The following is a 24,119-nucleotide window of genomic DNA, read 5'->3' on the forward strand; positions in this document are numbered from 1 at the left end:
AGAGTTGGGCGGTGAAATAAATTAGTATGCATTTCTTAAATTCAATATACACTGCATTGGACTAAAATTTAACATTTACCATCTTAAATGAGCTTAATAAGAACAAAATAAGATAGGTATATTGTTAATTCATAAATGGAGGCAGCAGATGTCTTCAATGCTTAGGGATTAGATACCCAAGATCTACAGTTAGCAATGGACAATGCTCACTGTTTGATCCAAAAGGTTTATAGACAGCTTTCTAACCAGAAGGGGTGGTATTTCCATTTCCTCAAAATATTAATGACTTCTTTGAACTTGTCTCTTAACTCAATATAAAATATATCATAAATTGTTATAAACCATATATATTGAATGCCTATACCAATTTATCAGTGACTTCATAAATATGTAAAATCTAAACATGAAATAACATTGAACTGAAAAATAGATGAAATGAACAATGTATTCAATAATCTTTTGCAATTTGCATAAAATATTGTCTGAATTTATGCCACTGTAAACTGTAACCACATTTTTTCCATTCTGCATGCAAATCAATATCTACTTAGATAAATTGCTTTGGAAATCTCCTTTTTAACAATGGTTTTTGAAGCAAAGGTAGAAAGCTCATTAAAGAAAAATTCTAGCAAGGTATCCTTCTGACATCTGTTTGCTCAAGGTATTACAGTTAATTATTTTTAGACTGCTCCAATATTACTGTGAACATCAGATAATAATGATGGATTCTTTAAGCAGGTAAAACTTAATTATATATATGTGTAAATTAATATGAGAGAAAATACAAATGTAATATCTGTTTTCATTAACAGGGATTAAGTAAAATACTACAAATTAGCATTAAGGAAAGGAATTTATTCTGTTTCATTCACTCAAATTATCCCATATTAGTAGGTACCTTATAGTCTTCATAATCATTGTTATCAAGCAAGTTCCTTTTCCCCAGCTCTATAACATGCTCCTCAGTGGGCTCTGTAGGCTCATATCTGAGAGACACCTGTTCATAGATGGGATTTCCGCTAAAAAAGAGTTCTTTCCAATCATGCATCATCTTATGTGGAATAAGACTATTGGGACAAGAAGAATAAAAGGAAAGAATTAATGCATAGTGTAGTTAAATACACCTGTTAATCACTGGTCTTTTGTTATCATTATATAAATTACTCCCTTTCATTTGATTTAAATGGAAATGAATAATTCAAACAATTTTAAAGGTTATCACATGTACAGTGTCAGAATGACCAATATACATTATGCTTTTCTGTTACGATGATATGCATATAAGTAAACTGTTATCTTAAAGGAGCCTTGGTATGCGTTTGTTCTAGCTATTACTTACAGAAGTAGAATGTTAGATCATTTAAATTATGCCCTAAGACTTTATACCAAAGCCTAAGTTTTTGGATCACTCTCATTGCTTTAGATAAACTTCTTTTATACCACAAACAATAAGCCAGTGACACTAGGCAACATTTAAGTTCCAACATTTAGTAAAAATAGAAGGGTGAATGCAATTCATACCCTCCAAAAGCCAGCTCTGGGAAGAAGGGTAAAAGTAATTACATAAAACAAGAGATTCTGCTGAGAATCATACAATGGGATAATGTAACAGTGTGACCTGACCAGATTTGTTGGTTTGAGAAAAGCCTCTTTAAAGAAATGTCTGCTAAGCTGAGGCCTAAAGAATGCCTCAGAGGCAGCCAGGACACAGTGACCAGAAAACATCTCTGAGAGGAACAAAATGTGTGGGGAAAAAAAGAGAGGTTGGCATGACTCTGACAATGTCTCTTAAAAAAAAAAGGTTCATCTAGAACTTGAAATCAAAATTCAAAAATGCTGTATTTGCAACATGGACCTTGAGGAAATGCTAAGCGAAAAACCCTGATACAAAAAGGACAGGTATTCTGTGTGTCCATGAATAGAACATGCTTAGAGAAGATGTGTTTGAGGACATAAATTAAAATAGAGACCATCAAGGGCTGGAAGAGCTGGTCCAGGGATCTTTTATTCAATGGGTACAGATCTAAAAAACCTTTCCTGTTTAAAGGATTATGTGGTCAAAGGTCTGGAAAAATCAGTGCTCGTTATCTTTGGGCATCGATTCTCTTTTCTTACTCCATCACTCACCAGAGTGGAAAGATAAAATTACCTGTGTTCTTTCTTGCAGTATTTTTATATTCCTTTTAGTGGTGATTTCAGTATGACATTTGTGGAGGTTCTCTGGCTTTGTAATTGCAATCCATTAAATTACTCCACATATTTCACTCGAAAAAAGAAATGAAAAAAAAAAAAAAACCCAGCTCTCTGTCCTTTACTGTAATTTTTCTCACACAGAAGGCTGCAATAACAGCAACAGCTGAAATGGCTAGAGCAGGGCTACTTTAAAAGCATTTTCTCTAGAGTTCATGAATATGGATAACCTTGTTCCTGGGAACTCTGACCTCACACTACCCCAACCATATATGGGCAGGTTCCAGGGGAAGGAAAGCACTTGCTGTGAGTTCCTGCCTGAATGTCCCCCTTCTCCTGAACTGTACTTCTTTTTAAAAAAATAACATATTTAATCTTTAGAGAAATTTTAGATAATATATTGATCATGATCACAGTCCAGTTCTCCCACATTTGCCCCTTTCTTCTCTACTTCATATCATTTTAAATTTTTTAATTTTTTAAATTAAATTTGAATTACATGACTTCCCCATTCCCTCCCTCCCTCTCCAGCCCCTCCCAATTGCCCTCTCTCAAACCCCTCCCATACCCTCTCACTCGTAAGTTGATAGTCCATATTTACTATATTTCTATTGCCACCACTTTGCTAGACCAGCATTCTATATCTTATCTACCACCCCTCATCAAACAGACTCTCTTTATAGCAAATGGAGACCATCACAGCAAACCATACTAAATGCAATACCAAGATTAAAAGATTGTGGGGAGGGAGCTTAAATACAACAGATAAATCTTCATGGCAGCACCTGAATCTATGCCTCAGAGAATGTCACAGAAAAGGGTGCAGACATATTGTCATAGCCAGGGTATCTGGAAATACCTGCTATGAAACAAGCTCTCCTAGAAATGGCTGTATAAACAAGACTTGAACAATACCAATACTATGCTAACATAGATGGGAGAATTTTTTGTGGGATCCCACCCCTAGGCACAGAATTATAATCAATTAATTGAAATTCTTAAGGTTCACTGGGACTTCAGAGCTGGCTCAGTGGTTCAGAGAACATGCTGTTCTTCTGGAGGGTCTGAATGCAGTTCCCAGCATCCGCATGGGGCAACTAATAACTGTCTGTAACTCTAGCTCCAAGGGATGTTATACCCTCTTTCAGGTTCTGTGGATACTAGCATACTCATGCATATATACATCAATAAAAACCTTTAAAATTATTCATTAAAATGAATGTGTATATTTGGACTAACTACTCCATTTTGTCAAATGACCCAAAGTCTATCAGCTTACCACATATAAGTAAAATTCTGCTTTGCTATTTACAGTCATGATTTGACATTGATATAGTTTAGACCCAGAACACTTAAAAACCACAGAATTATGAATATGTCATTTCTATAGCCTTACCCTTTTCTCTCCCCACAGTCCCTTTAGTCTTCCAACAATTGGTAATAGGGAACAAGTTTCTGTAATTCTCAAACTTCAAAAGTGCTATATAACTGAGCTGTAGAGATGGCTCTGGCAGTGAAGTTCTTGTTAGCATGAAGGCACAATTCCAACTCCCAGAACCAACACACACACACACAGACACACACAGACACACACAGACACACACAGACACACACACACACACACACACACACACACACACACACACACACACACACACACACACACACTTACACATAAAGATTTAATATGTGAGCATGGTGGTACATGTCTATATTCCTCACACTTGAGAGGCTGGGACACGGTATTTTTGAGTTGCTGTCTAAGACCCAGGATACATAGCTTTACATCCTATAAATGGAATCATATGGCCCTTAAGCTTTAGGGATCTGCTTTTATTTAGCATAATATCTGGAGATTCAATCAGGGTGTGTCATATACCAATAATTTATTCTTTTTATTGTTGGTATATGTCATGGTATGCGCATACCACAATCCAATCTAACCATCACTTGCTGAAAGGCCAATGGGTAGCTATTAGATTTAAGATATTACTATATGGATTTTGTAAGCATATGTTTATAGGCCTTTGTGTCAACATACATCTGAAGCTCTCCAGGGAAAAATATCCACATAAAAGTGGCATGTTCAGATTTTAGGAAACTGCAAAACTATTTTCAGAAGGGCTCTACTATTTTTTACACTTAGTAATGAGTGAGTCACTTTCTACTATCAGGGAGAGCAGCGTTTGGTCTCATTTTCCCTCATTTTAGACATTCTAATAATTGTGTAACGATCTCTCACTGTGATCTCCGTTTAAATTCTCCTAATGTCTAATAAGGTTGAAATTTTTGTATGTATTGATCAGTAATATGTTATTTTCTTTCTTTGATGCATTTTACAATTCAGATTGATTCTGGTTTGTTTTCTAGTAAAGAATTGTGTATCTCTGTTTCTTACAATTACATACTATGGTAATATCATATATAAATACAGTGTATGTAATTAGACCCAACTCAACGCCATTGTCCAACTCCTGATGGATCTCTGCCTCACTATTGTCATCCTCCCAAGTTCGTTTCTTCTTCTTCCTTCTCTTCCTCTTTCCGCCCTGCTTCTTCTTCACAATGCACTGAGAGTACAATTAGTGCTGTCCATATGCACATGGACAAAGGGTCAGCGGCTGGAAAATGGACAACCTACACACGGACCACACTACTGAACCAAACTGACTGAAGCCTTGCCACTAACTCAGGAGCTTTTAGCAGGTGACAACTTCTGGGGGCAGGAAAGCCACTTGGTTTTCTTCTGTAACTTTAGGAGATCATGCCAGCTATCATTCCTCTACCCAAAGTGTGTTCTATAAGTACTCTATCCAACTCTATGTCTTACTGTCTTTTTCAAAGCAGCTATTTAATTTTGTAAAAGTCCTTTTATTGACTTCTATCATTTGCACAGCAAAAAGTTTTCCATTGTAATGAAGTAGAGTCTATCATGTTTTACAAATCATGGTTTTGGTATCAAGTTTAAAGTCTTTTGGTTATTCATAGGACAACAAAACATTCTGTCACATGAAAAAATTTATACCCTCTTTTATATTTCCACCAAGGACTTAATTTCATTGAACTTTTATGTTATGTGAAAAGTATATCACAGCTCAATTGAAAGTTTTATTTTGTGCCTGTGATTATCTAATTGTACCAATATTATTTCCTTTACGAGGCTGTCTTTCTTTCATCAAACTACTTTAGAGTCTTAGCCATAATAAGGTAGGCCATTTTGTGGTAGTCTGTATTTGGGATTTTCTATTCTGATCTACTGCTCTGTGTGTTGTCCCTTATACCTACAACTCACACTCTTCATTATTTCATGAATCATGGAAACTGGGAGTCATTCCTTACAATACATTCTTCATTTCTAGTTACTTTACTTCTCAAAGGAATGTAATAATCATCTCATCTATATTTACAAAATAAAGGAGTAGTAGTGGCTTCATGAAGAAAATTGGAATTTTTTTCTTCCCTTGAAGGCATGTGTATAATTGTTTTGGAAATGAAGTCTAACTATTAATTCTACAAATGTTTGGGAGAAACCTTTAGTAATAACATTGGGACTGAAGTTTCTTTTTGAAGACTTGCAAAATTGCAAATATAATTTCCTTAAGGGTTTTAGGCCTATACAAATTCAGCTAGTTATTGAGCCTACCAGATTTCATGGAGGTGCTTTGTGGTATCATTGTTTTCTGAGAAATCAGCTCATCTTTTCTGTTAGCGCAGTCAAGTGAGCTCAGTCATGCACACTCCCCTTTCTAATCCTTCTGGTGTCTAATGGCTCTGAGGTAATATACTCCACTTTGTTCCTGATATTCACAGGTTGTGTCATCTCTCTTTCTTTCTGCTCTTTATTTTTTCCTATCTTTTGAGTTTATTTCTACCTCCTTATTTTAGCTTGTTGAGCTGGTAGTGTCAGTGATGCAACAATTAACTTCCTTTTAAAAGAAGAGATTACATGGCAAATTTCTGCCAGCACTGTTCTTGCTGTGTCCCAAAAGATTTCCTCTGTGTTTTTATTTCATCTTCTCCAATATACTTTTATATTTCCCTTAAGATTTCCTATTAGATCTGAGGATTATTTAGTTAGAAATGTGTTTTGAATTTCTAAGGATTTGGAGTTTTTCCTTTCATTTTTTTATTCTTTCATGATTTCATACAGAGAGTTCTGACCACATTCATCCTCACCACTAAATCCCTACCTACCTACCCAAATTTTGTCTCTTATTTTTACCCATTAAGACCAATTTGTGCTGCCTATATATTCACTGATTTGTGGTCTTCTGCTGGAGCATGAACTACATCAATTTTATTTTGATTCTACTCCTAAAGGACCACACTTCAAGTTTTAAGTGTTCTCAGTTTGTCAAGGTTTAGTTTATGTTAGCATTTCTCAGCTAGTGAGTCTAGACCCCTCTTGGGGTCACATATCAGATATTCTTCTATTAGATATTAACATTATGATTTTTAACAGTAGCAAAATTATAGTTTTGAAGTACCAATTAAATGATTTTATGGTTGGGTGTCACTACAGTATCAGGGAACTATATTAAAGGGTCATAGCATTAGGAAGATTGAAAACCACTGTATCAATGTCCTGGGATTTGAATTAGTCAAGATTCTCTAGAGGAACATAACTGATAGAATGAATATGTCTATCACATCTATCATATCTATCTATCTATCTATCTATCTATCTATCTATCTATCTATCTATCTGCTGATCTGCCAATAATTGGCCTGTATGCCTTACTAGTTGTTAGCGTACTAATGTACACATTATCACTAGCCAAAGGCCTCAGGAACAAGGATAAAGTTAATTTCACCACCTGCCTACAGGATATACAAGCTTTACATAATTAGGTTTTGGAGACCAGACTAACCCATGATACGTTTATGCAGCATGTAGAACAGAAGCTAGATGATAGGTGTTGCTCTATGTCTTATATGATATGGGCAGAGCTGCCTATTACCCAATTTGAAATGCAATGCATTTATGATAATATAAACGCAGAGAGATGCTCCATTTCAGAGGCATTAGAGGCTAGGTGGTCAGAGGACCGTGAAGAACTAAAGAATATATGTAGCCAACTGGAAACTCAGATAGGCTCTCTGTCCTGTAATCTGGATACAAAGATGCAAGATAGCAAGGATAGGTTTAAACAATTGGACAATGTCATTAAATCAATGGCTAAAAAATACAAGAGGGTAGATGATAGAGTTGAATACAGGTTCAATTTTTGCAACATGATCTACAGAACACAGCTGACAAATTAGAGAGGTCCATCAAGTCAATTGCTGAGGCAAATCACGACCTCGAGTCTAAACTTCAATTCCTGGACAGCAGTTTCCATGCCACCCAGATGCTAGCTAGAGATGAATGTATCAAACACCTAGAAAACCATGTGGAAGAGTAGTTACAGCAATTTACAGATCACTATCATGCCTAGAATCTTTTATGATTGAGGAAATTGAAACTTTTCATGAGTATATCATTACTAGACTCAAGGATCATTGGGATAATTCGGAGACAGAATCACTCCAATCTGAGGCACCTATTCCACCCAGGTATCTTGATCATTCTAAAGTCATTATGCGTACACCATTGGTCTACCCAGCAACAATGGTAGAAAAGCCACCAACTAAAAAACTCCCCCAGGGACAGGTGGCTTATGTATGGCAATCTATACAGCTGAAGGATCTTAAGCATATTAAAGAATCAGTTGTCTCATATGGTCTTCATAACCCATACGTAAAACAGCTATTACATCCTTGGGTAACCTTTTAACAGGGTGACACCCACATATTGGTTAGGATGGGTATCAGCTGTACTTGAGAATTCTTGTCAAATCCAATGAAAGGCATTGATAAGGGAACAGGAAAAGCTTCTTGAATGCCAGGCCACTAAAGACAGTTATGATGCTCCCCTGGATAAGATTCTGGGTGAGGGTATTTATGCAGAACTACAGGTTCAGACTGAATATGATGACCATATACTATCCCTATGCAGGGAAGCAGCACTAAACACCTGGGATAAGGTTTGTGAGCCAGGGGAATGACTGGAAGCTTATACCAGAATAGAACAGGGACCAGCAGAACTATTCCAGGACTTCTTAAAGCAGTTGACCAGGGCAGTAGAATTACAAGTAACAGATCCGGAGGAAGTAAGACATTTGATTGTATATACAATAGCTTATGACAATGCAAACCCAATATTCAAAAGAATACTTTTGCCTTTAAAGATCAGATCAGCTCTACTAGAAGAATGGGTTTTGCATACAGCCCACAACTATAGTGTGCAAGGTGCTGGAATCTGGGCAAGGGAAGATATCCCAAGAGGTTTCAAAAGGCAGCAGGAGATTAATAATTGTGATGACGGAAGGCCTTGGGAAGGAGAAACACCCTACAGGGATCAATTTAGGTACCAAGAGGCCAGAGTTCATCACCACTATGAACCAGAACTTCGGGTAGGAAGAGGCCACTCCAGAAGACCACAAAGACTTCAGGAACCTAGATGTTTCAGCTGTGGTAGAATGGGACATGTAAGTACAAATTGGAGGCAAAGAAATTCTAATGATCGCTCATGCAAAAGGCCATTGCCTTCTGTATTGTGTAGGAGATGTGGTAAGGGCAGACACTGGACTAATGAGTGTAGATCGACCAGGGGCATGCAAGGGAACCCGTTAAGGCTGAAAAAGGTCTAGTCGTTTCCAGTAGCAGTGGGAATACAATCTCTCACAGGACAAATAGATAGTTCTTTGTCTATTGTGAAAGATGACACTGCTATAGATGCTAGTTTGACTAGCGATGAAGAATCACATAAGACTGGACAAGACAAAAAGTGCATATTTTGGCAGACCTCCATCAAAGTTAAAAGACCTCATTTAAAAGTAAAATTCAACAATAGAATTATTAATGACATTTTAGGCAATGGCGCTGATGTCACTATTCTTACACAAAAGTCCTGGCTGGAGCAGTGGCCACTTAGGGAATCAAGTGTACAATTTTTGGGAATTGGAACTCTATCTAGAGTTCAATAGAGTGTTCACTCTGTGATCTACATTGGACTGGAAGGAGAGAAAGGGAGACTAAAACCTTATGTGACTGCCAGGTGTTGGTGGCTCATGCCTTTAATCCCAGCACTAGGGAGGCAGAGGCAGGTGGATCTCTGTGAGTTCAAGGCCAGTCTGCTCTCCAGAGCAAGTGACAGGATAGGCTCCAAAGCTAGCTATACAGAGAAATCCTGTTTTGAAAAAAACAAAAGAAAAGAAAAAGAAAAAAAGAAAAAACTTACGTGGCAAATATAGCTATAAACCTCTGGGGTCGTGATCTCTTACAGCAATGGAAAACTCAAATTAACATCCCTCCAGTGTCAGATACAAATTATGTACAATCACTGGATAGTAGAAAAAAATCTGGTAAGACGCTATGGGAAATGGTTGCCAACCATCCAGGCTGTACAGACACTAAATACAAATGATAGACCTTCAGAGGAGCCAAAGGCCCTGCCATTAAAATGGCTTACAGATGAAGCTGTCTGGGTAGGACACTGGCCTTTCACCTCTGAGAAGCTGGAGGCTCTAAAAAAATTAGGACAGGAACAGCTAGAGGCTGGACACATATAGGAGTCTACCATCCCTTAGAATTCTCCTGTATTTGTTATCAAAAAGAAGTCAGGTAACTGGAGAATGCTGACAGACCTGAGACACATAAATAAGGTAATTCAGCCTATGGGCTCTCTACAGCCTGGAATGCCATTTCCTTCCTTCATACCTAAAGGATGGCCAATCATAGTAATTTGACCTGGAAAGACTGTTTTTTCAATTTACCATTACAAGAAAGTGTTAGAGAGAAATTTGAATTTACTGTACCAACTCTTAAAAACTCACAGCCAGTTCAAAGATATCACTGGAAGGTTTTGCCACAAGGGATGCTAAATAGTTCTACTTTATGTCAACACTTTGTACGACAACTTTTGGAAATAATTCGTAAAAAATTTTCACAATCCCTCATTTATCATTACATGGATGATACTCTTTTATCAGATTCCAATAAGGAAACTTTGGGACTTATGTTTGACATGGTGAAGGAAGTTCTGGCTAGATGGAGGTTACAGATCACCCCAGAAAAGATACAAAGAGGGGATTCTATTAACTATTTAGGTTATAAGATAGACTTACAAAGAATCGGGCCACAGAAGGTACAAATTAGAAGGGATCAAACCCTTAATAGTCTTCAGAAGCTACTAGGGGAAATTTCTCAATTACAGATGATTATTGGGGTAGAAGGTCATGACTTAAAACATTTAAAAATGGTCCTTAAAAGTGATAAGGACCTAAACAGTACATGAATATTATCCACTGAGTCAGAAAAGGAATTACAATGGGTAGAAAACAATATTGGATGTGCATGTAGATTGGATAAACTTTGATTTAGACTGTATTTTGGTTATCTTGCCTTCCAGAGAATATCCTTCTGGAATTCTGATGCAGAGGGAAGACACCATATTGGAGTGGATATTTCTGCGACATTAACAGAGTAAAAAGTTAAAGACATATATAGAAAAGATTTCTGATTTTAAAGGGCAAATTGAGACTTCATCAACTGACTGGAAAAGATCCAGTAGAAATTATAGTACCTTTAACTAATGAAGAAATTTCCTCCTTATGTAAGGATAGTGAATATTGGCAAATAGCTCTTACTGACTTTTGGGGAATGATTAGCAACAACTATCCCAAAACTGACAGAATTAAATTCATACAAAAGACAGCCTGGATTCTTCCATGTATTGTAAGACAAACTCCCATTTCTGGAGTTCTTACCTTCTACACTGATGCCAACAAATCAGGTAAGGCTGGTTATAAAGCAGATGAGGTAAGTAAAGTAGTTCAAAGTCCATATAAATCTGTACAGAAGGCAGAATTTTATGCAATTCTCATGGTGCTTATGGATTTTACAGAACCTCTTAATATAGTTACTGATTCCCAATATACAGAGAGAGTCGTCTTACACATTGAGACTGCAGAATTCGTTCCTGATAATACAGAATTAACCTCGTGGTTTCTACAATTACAGGAAACAATCAGAAACAGAAGCAATCCTCTGTACATAGCACATATCAGATCCCATATGGGTCTGCCAGGCCCACTAGGACAAGGCAATGACAAAATTGATCATTTATTAATTGAAAGTGTGCTAGAAGCCTCAGAATTTCATAAGAAACATCATGTAAATAGCAAAGGTTTAAAAAAGTTTTAAAAAGGTTTTAAAAGTGTTAGGTTGGGGTAGGGGTTTTGCATTTGTTTCCACAGGAGAAGAAAAACTGTGGATAACATCAAAGTTGATCAAGATTTGAGTTAAAAAGACAAACCTCTTGACAAGGAGAAATTACAGGTATTTACTGAGGTATATCTCATAAACTAAATAGAAACCTCCCAAAGGAAGGGAAGTGTTTTGCTTCTATATTCACAGGAAAACTCATCTCCAGAAGTCCAAGAACATTACATGGGTAGACGCTTAAGAAGAGAAGCTAGCTATAACCATCGAACAAAAGGAATGTGCCATACGGTAAACTTTACAGCTCTCTCTCAAATAACTCTATTTCTCTTTATTTTTCTAGTTCCTATTAAAGTAAATCAATACTGGATTTAGAGTTGGATTTGGCTTTCTTCCTCTAAAATACAAGCACATTGTTTAACTGAACTTTAGAGTTTCTGTATTATATCAAGAAACCAATTGATGTAATACAGAATGAGGGAAGAATTTGGGGACTGTCTTTGTCTTTCTTGGCTCTTTCCTGCAAGGTGTACACTGTCTCATAATCATTATTTTTCCAGGATTGCCTTTTCCAGCATGCATACATATACAAGCAAACATTTCTCCTCTGACACTTATGTTTGAGTCCCAGAAAGCCAATGAAGACTTGCCTGACAGCAATCCCTGGATGCTCCAGAATGAAATTGGGCCATACCTCCTAGACTGCACTGGATACAACTTACTCCATTTTAACTGACACTCCGATCAGAGCTTTGAGTACTGATTTCAATCAAGTTGAGGATTTCAACCTTGATCTTCAATCAAGCTAATACTATCTAACATGGACTGAATATAATCCATTAGAGACTTTCACCATACTAACATTTTCTTCCCACAGGACCCCACGAGGCTACTGTCGTCCCATTTCAGTAGGAAGTAACTTGGGGGATGCTATGCCCCCCCACCCCCAACCCCGTCCCCATTATTGTCTATTAGGGCAGTGTAAACCTAGTTAGGGATAACTTATTATTGTTTATGGTTGGGATTGGAAGGAGGTGTTCAGGCTCAGACACCTCTTTTCAGATGACTTTAGGGTTTAGCTGATGTAGACATAGTTAGGATGTGTCATAACAGATTATTGTATCTTCTTGTATTTCACCTTTATGATTATTAATTTTGGATTCTTTACACTGTTAAGTTTTAATCTTCTTTTAGACTAAAAAGGGAACTGTAGGGGACAGTAAGCCACTCCTGCTAGAAGCTGGCTACAGGTGTGCCTGACCACACCTTTCAGGGCATGGTCAAGGTGAAGTCAGGATGACTCGTAATAGGTTTTTAAGGGACTGCAAGGCACATGGGAGCCCTTCTCTCTGGCCTGCCTACCTTGCTGCCCCTGGCATGCTCTGGCTTGTGTTTGGCTGGTGTTTATCTGAATAAAGATATCTTAACCTTACAGACTACAGATCGTCACGTAATACAAAGATTTCATATTCATAAGATGTCTTGTCTCAGTAGTTTTAGCAGTAACAGAAGACAAACATGACACTGGTGACCAGTACCTGGCTGAGATTCTGTTTAATTTTTCAACCTCCTGTCTCTGCTATTCACATTGGACAGCTTCTATTACTCTGTCTTCTGGTCACTGAGTCTTTTCCCTGTCCATTTTATTCTACTGATGTGCTCAACTACTAAGTGCTTATTTTGAGTACTATACTTTTCCATTATAAAATTTCCAATTAATACTAATTTTTATTGCATCTCTGTTCTGTGACTACATTTTTTGTGTTTGTTTCAAGCAGCTCATAATTGCTCACTGAAGCACTTTGCCATGGCTGCTTAAAATTCTTAATTAGATAATTATAAGACCTCTGTCATCTAAGTGTTGACATCTGCACTCATTTCCTAGGTCTGTTATAACAACCTACCACAAACTGGATGGGAGAAAAGAATAGTAATTTGTTGTCTCACACAGTGTTGAAAGCTGGAATTTTAAAATTTAGATGTCAGCAAGCCCAGGTATCCTCTGAAAACCATGGTGAGTCCTTTGTTGCCTTTTATACTTTTTGATGATATGCTGGGAATATTTGGATTTTCTTGGCTTGAAGCTCAATAATTCTTTGACTTTGTCATAACAGGGTGCCTTTGTTTTATATCTTTTCTCTTTCTTACAATGATACCAGTTATGTTGAGTTAGACAACATCTCATCATAACCAATCATAACTGGAATGTTCCTTCTTCTAAATAAGGACACATTTAAAATTTTAAGACAAGCACAGTGCAGTATATAGCAGCATTATGTAGTGTCTTCTCACTTCCAGTCTGAGCTCTTTCTGGTTCTAGATAATGGGGAGCATAAATTTTTGTGTCATAGTTTATAATTCTTTGAACCTCAGTTTTGGTTGCTTTTGTTGACAGTGCTATGGCAAAGGAAAATGGAAATATTGTCTTGTTATTGGCAAGTGTGGATAAAAATCCCTAAGAGCCTCTCCTGACACATAAGAAAAGGAGACCACTGCAACTCTTTGGAGGAGGTAGGAATTTTGATTTGACAGTCTCCATGATTTCTACTGTAGGGACTTTTGTATCTCTGTGGAATATTTCTACAAGGCCCTCACTGACTCATGTCATTGAGACTGCAGGGGTTTTCTGCCATGCTCAGGTGGAAATGGAAATCCTGCTTGATCTTCCTGCCACCATCTTAATAAATAGGTGGCGTTCCTTTATACAATGCAAGGATCCATGTGGATTCCTATCCTTGTTGGCATGAGTAGAGGTAGGTTACAATCTTGCCCATGAATTTGGGTAGAAAAGAGTTGTTAATAGCTAAACTTTTTTCATTTTGATAGCTTATTTTTTTACTGGAGAACCTATACCACTGATGTGTCTGAAACAAATAAATTAAGGTTTTATATAGGATACTTGAAGCAAAAATAACACACATGGAGGCCATTACTTCATCAACCATCTCACTTTTCTCCACATTTTTCTCTTTCTGTGTGATTTATAACTGAGGGTTTAAATGTATTTAGTGGGAGGAATAAAGATAAGTGTTTTTATTCTGCTTATCCCCAAACAGAATTGGATTTGCTTTTATGACTTAAAATGATGGAAATTTGTTTAGAGATATCTGTGTCTAATTATGTATTTTCACCTTTTATCTATTTCATTTTTAAAGAAAAGTGCTTTAGTTCTTGTAATATAATCTATTATTGTAATATAATCTGTGTCACTCTTTTCTTGTTTATTTCATTCATCACTTCTGCATATTTTTGTTCTTAAAGTTTCAGATCATTATAATTTTTGTTAACTTATAATACAACCTGTTAGAATTATGTGTTATGTATAATGTATGTTCCATACAATTATACATAATATATAATATGAAAGTATATTAAAACTTTATTATTCAATTCTTTCATTTTCAAGTATAATTTATTTTCTGCTTATTAAGCTGTAATATAACTGTGATTTCAAAATGACATCACTACATGATAGATGGGTTTGGAAAGCAGCCAAACAGATTAAACCCTTTTTACACACAGGAAAGATGAGAGACTTCCTGTCTTCTCTCTGCTGATTCCATGAGTCATGGCCTCTTTTTCCTTTCATTATGAGGTCGCAAGAAGATCTCAGCCTGTGAACTCCAGTTATGTGCCAGCTAATGGACTACATGACCCTTGTGCTGTGGAATCACTTCAAGTTTTGTTCTGTTCTAGCTTCTAGCAAGGCTTCTTAAATAATAGGCCTTTGAGTCAAGATATTACATCTGCCTGAATGTCTTCACTGGGGACTGTCTCCACTAGATTCAGTACATAAAGGATATACTTTTGTAAAGGTAACATGAGAAAACTCTCTGAATGTCATGGCAAGTTTGGTATTGTATAGACCTAGAATGGAAGTGGAAATCATACAACAGATTGTTTCTCTCTTTTTATTTAGAACTAAGATAGTAAGGGACAACAAAGGACTCTTCTGCTGCCTAACTATGCTTCAATGTGTTTCTTATTTGTAACTTCCTACTTTAGATTTACATTATTTAAAATTTTAACTTTGAATTATTATACTGGCTTTTCATTTTTTAATATCTTGACTCCTTCATCTCAAATATATTGATTCCTTTTAGACAAAATGTGTTGCAGAAATAATTTAAATCAGGAGATAGTCTCCAAACAACTTCACCCTCCAGTAAGCATGAAGTGTTTCATAAGTGACAATTGTAGTCTTGACAAATAATTTAGACACAACTTCTGGATAAAAACTTGCCTTACTCTAACTAATACCAGAAAGCAATTGTTTCCCAAGCTTCTGCCTCTCATTCTTCATTCATGAAATAATCTTTACCTGTTGGTTGCATCTACTTTGCAACTTTAGCCTTCTCGGATCTGTAGTGACTCTATTGTGTTAATTTTCCAAAGGGATACTTACTTATTTGTCAGCAACCTATAGTCTGCCACTTTAGTGCATAAATCAAGTATTTGATCCAAAATTTCTGCACATATCGCATAATGCTTCTCAAAGCGTGCTTGAGCTCTTTCCAGGGCAATCTTTTCATGAGTTTCCTTCTCCCTCAAGATTTGTTCTGCGAAATCAATCTTGGCTTGTTTGGCAAGAGCCTAAGAGGCAAAAATGAACTCTAAGTCACTATTATGCAATTATTCATATGAAGATAATGTCATAATACAAAATAACCTTTAAATAGAATGAAAGTCCTTTTATATCAAGGTATAACTGAGCAAGAATCAGTTTTCATTCAGTAATACACTAAGTATTTGCAATAACAAAAACAGTGTTATAGACTCCATGGTCAGCTCATCAACAAAACAGACTACAGTGGAAAGTGGTATGGATGGGAAAAGGTCAGTGTCACAAGAATAAATTGGATCTTAGGCTTTCCTGAAGGTGTCTCAATTACATCAGTTGGTAAGAGTCAAATGTCACAGAGAAATGGTTAGGCTGGGTCAGGTGATGCTTACAAATCTGTGACCAGGGTCCTCTTCTCCAGGAACACAATCTGCTTTGACCACTGTACACTTTTCAGTATTAACTTACTGACTGGATAAATCATGATAAAAGCATGATTTTAGTGCTTTGAGATAACACACTCAATAAACACATGTTTTAAGTGCATTTAAGTCCTAGCTGCCTTAGTCTTTAAAAATTTATAATGTTCATTTGTAGAAACATCTGTGTCTAGAAAAACAGATATTTAAACACTTTATCACCACCTTCTACTTGGTTCATATGGAGACAATCATTTTGTTTAGATCATTCTTTATATAAAACACAGGCTAGTCAAGCTGAAAGCAACATAATGCTTAGTTGGAGGGATCCAGATGATCAAGTCCTGCCTCTGAGAAGACTTTACCAGCTGCTTCAAAAATCAGCTTATGTGCTAAACTGACTCACTAACAAGTTCAAGTTCAATTCAAGTTATTTGATAACTCGAACAAATCACTTACCTCCCCCCACCAAGTCTCAGTTTCCTCAAAGGAGGAGTATTAGTAATTTTAGTATACCCCCGTCCAAAATTAACTGAACCATTTCATCTGAACAAGTAGTTTTTATCACAGCACTGCTGATAAATGATAAGATTTATGATCGTGGGTGTGGGCAGTTGTCCCACACACCTTTAGTCCCAGTACTTGGGAGGCAGAGATAGGCAATTCTCTGAGTTCAAGACCAGCCTGGTCTACAGAGTGAGTTCCAGGAGAGCCAAGACTACACAGAGCAAACCCCCTCTCTCTGTCTCTCTGTCTCTGTCTCTGTCTCTGTCTCTGTCTCTCTCTCTCTCTCTCTCTCTCTCTCTCTCACACACACACACAGATTTATGATAATGGTTTGCTTTGGAAAGTCCATCATTTGTCTTACTGTTGCTGTCTTATTTAGCATGTTTATTTTTAATTTCCCTGGGATGGATTTTCTCTAAGATCTGTCTAGTGTATTTGGTTGAGTCAGGAAAGACACTAGAGCTTTTCATTGCTGCCTTGTTTCAGAGGCCATGTGTCTATGTAGAGTAAGTACAGGTGAGACAAGGAGCTTTATGTCATGTTCCTTGATATCAGGAAGAGTGCAGATGAGAAAGGAACTTGATGTTGGTGAGAATTTACAGTGACAGTGACACTAAAATAGATGGGGCAGCTGTTTCTCCATAGGGACCAAAACACTGGAAGGAAATTATAGGATTTCCCCATCAGAAACAGAACAGCTTCTACCCTGGGCTGCTGCTGGTGGTGGCTCCTGACCTCCCCTTCTTCCTCCATGTTTCCCTCCCTCCCTTCCTCCCTCCCTTCCTATCTCCCTCCCTCCCTCCCTCCATTCCTGTCTTCTTCTGTCTCATCTTGGCTTCCTCCTTGTCTGTCTTCTTTTTCCATTCACCTAGTACATTTTACCACCCTTCACTTTGTGCTAGACTCGCCATCCTTTCCTATCTCGTGAGACTAATGTATGCAGCAGCCCTAAAAGAAGAAAGAGGAAATATAAAAGAAAGTCTGCAGATGTAGTAATTCTTAATGGTGATGAACTTGGACTATGGAGACCTACAGGAAGGCTCTACTCCTGACAAGCTATGTGACTTTTAAACTTTTGGCTTCTCTTTCCTTGTGTGTCAAACAGATACAGATAGTATTCATGTGTAATTTTTGCAAGAGTTATATATGCATGTAATGTAAATTGTGATTTGAAGCAAACGCTCATAATGTTGTGATTAAGTATTATTCATAACAGTAAGTGGCACCACAATTTAAAATCAAGAGCTACTAGTTTAGATGAAATGTGCTTTATTGTGGAGAATCACAGTAAGAAGCAGCAAGCTGCTAAGCTGAATACCAGGGTCCTTGTTTACTGAAAGCCCTGCTGTCCTGTCCAGACACGTGAGAATGTTTAATGACAGCAATGCAAGCTGCCTGAAATGCAAAGCGCAGGAACTCCATGTATCTGCCATCAAGTTTGACAAACTGATGAAATAAACTTCAGTTCCCCAATGGGAAATAGACAAAATCAAAGTAGTACATGGACAAAATAGTCTATTTTTCTATAAGAAACCATCCACATAAAGTACAGGAGAAATAGGATGTGGTAAATGAGTAATAGATTGGATATTTTCATTTTCAAGTTTCAAAATAACATCCTAGTAGCAAAGGGCATACCCAACAGACAGATCTTGGCTTCTGGGCACGGTTCTCATTGACAATAAATTAGAGTATCCTCTACCTCCCTACAGAGTATTGTAGTCTAGAGGAAGGAGCCTTACAGTAGTATAGGCTTGAGAAACACAGTGCTATCAAAAATCGATGAATTGTTTATTTAAAACTAATTTGCTGAAAGAAAGCCTCATAAAACACTCTTTCTGCCTCAGAGTGATTGCCTAAAATTGCCAGTACCAGTGTCCACATCAGTTATCTTTCTGGAACTTCAGAAATGAGGAAGTCTCTTGGGAGTCTGCGGTAAAAACATAATGGCTCAAGGACCTGAAACTGGATAATCAGCATTGGCCTGTCAGTAACATTGTATCTGAAGAAAGTGGAAAGATGTATTTTAGATACTCAGGGAAAATAAAGATGAAGCAAGTGTCTCACACTGACTAGCAGGCACAGAGAGGCACAGGCTATCACCAATGTGCAGGAACTCAGAGAATGTTAATATAGTCCTTGTGAACGCTCCCAGTGCAATCACTGGAATTAGAACTCCAAAGGCCAGCGAAATGACAAGAGAAAGGTGAACCTGGGACTGGTGGCAAGCACACACTGCTTAGAATCAAGCCAGATGGTGGAGGGTGCATTGTGTAGGGGCTGCCTCCTCCCTTGTCAGTTATAAGCTGACAACGAAATATGCCTTTAATCCCAGCACTCGGGAGGCAGAGGCAGGTGGATCTCTGTGAGTTCGAGGCCAGCCTGGTCTCCAGAGTAAGTGCCAGGATAGGCTCCAAAGCTACACAGAGAAACCCTGTCTCAAAAAACCAAATAAATAAATAAATAAATAAATAAATAAATAAATACGATTTTTACTAGAGATTTTATTTACCGCTTCTCGATCAAGAGCATCCTGGAAGTCCTTAAGTCGTCTTTCTTCGTATTGCTTCTCTCTGAAAATTCTATTTTGCCACAAAACTTCCTTTTCGTGCCGAACATGCATGAGCTGCACGGCAATCCTGCGCTCCTGTTGGGACTGGCGCATCAGCCGGTGAATCAGCTGCTCTTCCCGATAGGCCTCCTGCGAACACCAGCACAGCAAATAACTTGTCAAAGCCCAATCCAGACCATGCACTGGACTCAGAAGTCAACGTGTCAATGACGTGTGAAAGGCATGACAGTCATCTAAGTCAACTTCTGCCCTTTAGTTTGAATTAACACCACACACATACACACACACACACACACACACACACACACACACACACACACAGACACACACTCACACACACACACACACTCACACACACACATGCATGTACGCACACACACAAGTGCACACTATAAAGAGTTGCAATAGTTTAATTATTGAGGTTTAATACTGGACCTCTCTAGAAAAGTTAGTATTGAAATTCACAACTGCTTCAATACATTGCTAGTTCCTTTAAAATCCAGGAAGAAAAACAAATCATGTGAGTTTTCAAAGTTTTCTGAACAAGTGAAGCCATTCTCAATTTATAATGATGTTTTCAGAAGTTTGGAAACGAGGTATATGCACTTTACTATAATGACTCTGTAAGGGTGACTTGGATAAATGTAGGACTGCTGTCTTTCCAGGCTGACAAATCAAAATCTGCATATGAAAATCTAAAACTCAATGAAAGACGAAGCCTGGCGTGGTGAAAGTGCACTATCACTCATTTTCTGCAAATTCAGCGGTCAGTGTGAAGCAGAAAGTGCATGTGCTCTTGACTGTTTTCAGGAGAATGGAATTGAAGAAAGAGTGGAAGAAGAATTAATTGGGAAAAAGAATGGCTGTTGCATCCTCACTTGTACCATTATCTGGTTGTGTGCTTGGACAAGTACTTCAGCTTTGCAGGGTTCTCTTTTGGATTAGATGGTAATGAAAGGCTCAGACAAAATAACAATTCTCTAAGCCACCAGAATTTCCTTGTTTAAATAGAGGTATCATATGGGAACTTGTAGTTTTCAGTGGGTACTTGAAAGAATATCAGTGTTTCTAATTTGACACCCAACAACCCAATGATTTGAAGAGATGCTCATGGATCAATTAATGACACTGTCTCACTCTGCAGCTATGGCCCTATAGGAAGAATACACTACTTTTTTTTTTTTCAGGAGAAAGATACAAGTAACGCTCTAAGGTAAATGCTGAAACCTGAAGTTTCGCTTATTTTAAAATTTTAAGTTAAAGTTCAACAGAAAATGAATAAGACATTTCTTCTCTTCATATGATGTCTTAAAGTCATGAACAACTAACTTCACAAGAGGTATTGTGTATAGTTATTAAATTCTAAAAACATGTCATTGTTAATAATTCTTACTACCTTATTATCCACTACTAGAAAAGAGCAGAATACAAAAATGGCCACTAACTGACTCCCTTCAGTTAGTCATAGCTTTGCATTGTGACCTTATATGAAAAATCAATGGTAAGGATCCATTGTTCTACTCTTAAATACAGCATATGGTGTGACTATAAAGTTCCACTGATAACCAAGACATCAGCCAAAAACAGCCATAAAACAACAAAAACAACAACCATAAAGACATGAAAAGGCCCTTGAGGTTTGGCTTCTAAAATTCTTGAACAGTCATTGTTACATGACCTGATCTACTAGAAAATGAAATATTTTAAGAGAATATACTTGTCTTCTAAGCAGGATCCTATCAGGTTTTGGGGTCAGTCAGTACCAGTCAGCCATCAACCCATGCTTTGACAGCCCAGTCAAAAGGAGCAGCAGAGTGTAGCTGAGCCCAACCCCGGATACCCACTGAATTGTGGTCTAGTTTGGAATAGACAAGCCACAGTTTCAAACATATTTTTTAAAATGTGAAATTGCTTTGTTATTCTAAACGAATTCTGTAAGATTAGGCTGTGTTTACATAGTAAGGCAATTTAGCTGTCAAAATGTACTCTGGTTAGCCAACCCTTATAAGAAACAATCTGGTTTGGTGAGTCAAGTTTTGATTATTATTTTACTGAGATTAAACTTGGAAGGAGAGAGAGAGAGAGAGAGAGAGAGAGAGAGAGAGAGAGAGAGAGAAGCATTGTGGGATTGCTGCATCAAGGCTGAGTGTGTTAAGTTTCAGTGTGAAGACCTATAAGAATCTTCACATAAAAGCAAAGTGGGAAAGATTTTGTTCCTGTTGTTCTATATGGAAGCAGTTCACATTTTAGAAATGGATTGTTTACTATTTCAGTGAAGTATAAGATGGTTTCTCCTATCAACTAAGATATGTGACAGTTGCTGGTAAAGAAGGCAACAACCCAAGAACATGAATGTATTTTCCTGTATCTAGAGTGGATAAATGAAAACAATAGGACTCACTTCTATCTTAATTGTATTTACATATTTGGGGAAGATTTCAGAGAATATGCAATCTAGAATAGCCTCAATTTGATTACAATCTTCCCCACTGTTGTAAATTAAGAAAAACAGCATTCAAAAGAAATGTGCCATGCAACAGAGTTCAAGCAGAGGGGATTTTTATTAGGGAATGGGATCACAAAAAGGGGAAAGGGAAAGGGGAGACCAGTCTCCAAGGACAGGAGTAGCAGGAGAGAGAGGCAGAGAGAGAAGGTGGAGGGAGGGAGAGAGGAACAGACAGACAGAAAGAGGGAGAGAAAGAAAGAGAGACAGAGGAGGATGCGAGGTGGGCAGGGCCCTTTTAAAGGGGTACATAGTGAATGGGACTGCAGCTGAGGGTGTATCCTGACAGAACCCCAAGGACAGGCCAGTACAGATGTTTGAATACTAACACCCACTTCTCCCATGAGGTGAAATGAGGAGTTTTCTTGAGTAACCATTAACCAGTTTTCCTTAGGCTATCATGGAGGTACGGGCCACTGTCTAACTTATGAATAATTAAGTGCCCAAGGGTCTATAGTCACTAATGAGGCAGGAGTGTACTTGGAAAATTTGTAGGTAAGGGTTTTGCTCTTCTGATGTGAGGATCCTATCTATGACATCTGGCTCAGAGTTACAGACAACATGTATGTAAAGTGCTTATTTGTATAAACACAAGACTACATATTCTGAGGTGCTCAGCACTTTTATAGTAGAGCTAATACCAGCTGTCTCACCTCTTGTGCTTCATGGGCTATTAACTGGTCCATCAACAACCTCCGCCGTCTTTTCTCCCTGTGCTCACGAGCAAAAGCATCTTCTTCTAGGCGTTTCTGGATCTTTTTAAAGTAGTCATCATCTGAATAAGTGTTTAACAAATCGGCAGTTGTCTGGTCTGTTGTTTCTAAAGAAGTCTTGGATGTACTAAAGGTAACAAATTTTTGTTAGATTTTCACACAATGTAATTACAGGTCTCTTAATTGTGACTTCTGGATAAGGCTCTTTTCTGTTAGTTGTTATCTATTGATATTGATTCAAGCACTGGATAAATGTTGAAGCCTGTGGCTGATTTGTAGATTCCATTTGCTTTAGTTCAGTATTTAGCTCTGTATCTCTGAGGTCCACAATACAGCTTTTTTCTTAAGCCCATCTTTTCTTTTCTTAGCTCCTCTACTCTTTAGTCTAACTAGAGATTTTGGGCCCTCTCCTGCATTTTTCTATTGGCCTCTTGCTTCTCCTATTTTAAATCAACAATAGGTAAACTGTAGATAATCCAAATGCCAGGAAAGACACTTCAGTGACAACAGACTAGCTATAACCAGTGTCAGCTTCTTGAGAATAGAGAACCCGTACAGATGGCCCCATTCACTTGCACAGTGGTGCAAGTTACTCTAAGTACTCTTAGATGAACTTAGGACTCCTTAGGGCAGTGGCCTTTGTTGGCAATTTAGCAATTCAAAGTTGGCCTGCTATCAAGACTTAGCACAGGTCTTCCCAAAAGAAGATGAATACCTTAAGTTCAATGAAATAAATAGTTCCCTCATATTAAATTTATAGCCATTTTTAAAAGCTGTCATTGGAAATAAAAGAAACATCTTATGTGCATAGCAATTGAATCAATGCTCATCTCCATATTCAAAAAGCCATTGGGATGCCTCAGTACAACTGCATAAGATATATGATAATGTTACTTGCCAAGACATAGTGAGTTTATATTATGAATCATCATTTTTTTGTGTGTTATCACTGACACATTTAATTTAGAAAAAAGGAATTTATTTAGAAAAAGCAAGGACATGTTACTAAAGTGTTTCATGACTAAATAGCCATCAATTTTCATATGGGCAGAATTACTACTACAAAAACATGCTTAGTGTGAGGATAATACACATTCATTACATTGATCCTATCAGATTCTAGATCATAATTTGTAGATTTTCTGCTCCCGGCTAAATTTTGGACCCACAGGAAAACAGACTTTTTGTGTTCTCTGTACAAACAGCTGGTGTGTGCTAAATTTCAATACTATGCACAGGATCATTGTAAGATGTGGTTATAAAACAATACGATTCTGATTGCTGTATCCACAGCAGGTTGTATTCTGTCCTGAGAAGGAAAAGCTAAGGATAAACTGTTTTAGAACCCAATACAGAGGTGGTCAAAGGCAGAGCTGATCTTTTCTTATTA

At 37.5% G+C, this 24,119-nt stretch overlaps 1 protein-coding gene across 1 annotated transcript in view; it reads right to left on the reverse strand.

Annotated features, from left to right (window-relative positions):
* Window positions 1-24,119, reverse strand: part of Spef2 (sperm flagellar 2) — a 159,839-nt gene that overhangs the window by 99,547 nt on the left and 36,173 nt on the right. Inside the window, exons 7-10 of the mRNA XM_027401298.2 lie at window positions 22,670-22,856; window positions 19,454-19,642; window positions 15,860-16,047; window positions 899-1,067 (exon numbers count right to left, since the gene is read on the reverse strand). Coding sequence (XP_027257099.1) covers window positions 899-1,067; window positions 15,860-16,047; window positions 19,454-19,642; window positions 22,670-22,856 — 733 coding nt within the window. The remainder of the gene's footprint in view (window positions 1-898; window positions 1,068-15,859; window positions 16,048-19,453; window positions 19,643-22,669; window positions 22,857-24,119) is intronic.

This window comes from Cricetulus griseus, chromosome 2 (assembly GCF_003668045.3).
Source record: "Cricetulus griseus strain 17A/GY chromosome 2, alternate assembly CriGri-PICRH-1.0, whole genome shotgun sequence".
Lineage (NCBI taxonomy): Eukaryota > Metazoa > Chordata > Mammalia > Rodentia > Cricetidae > Cricetulus > Cricetulus griseus.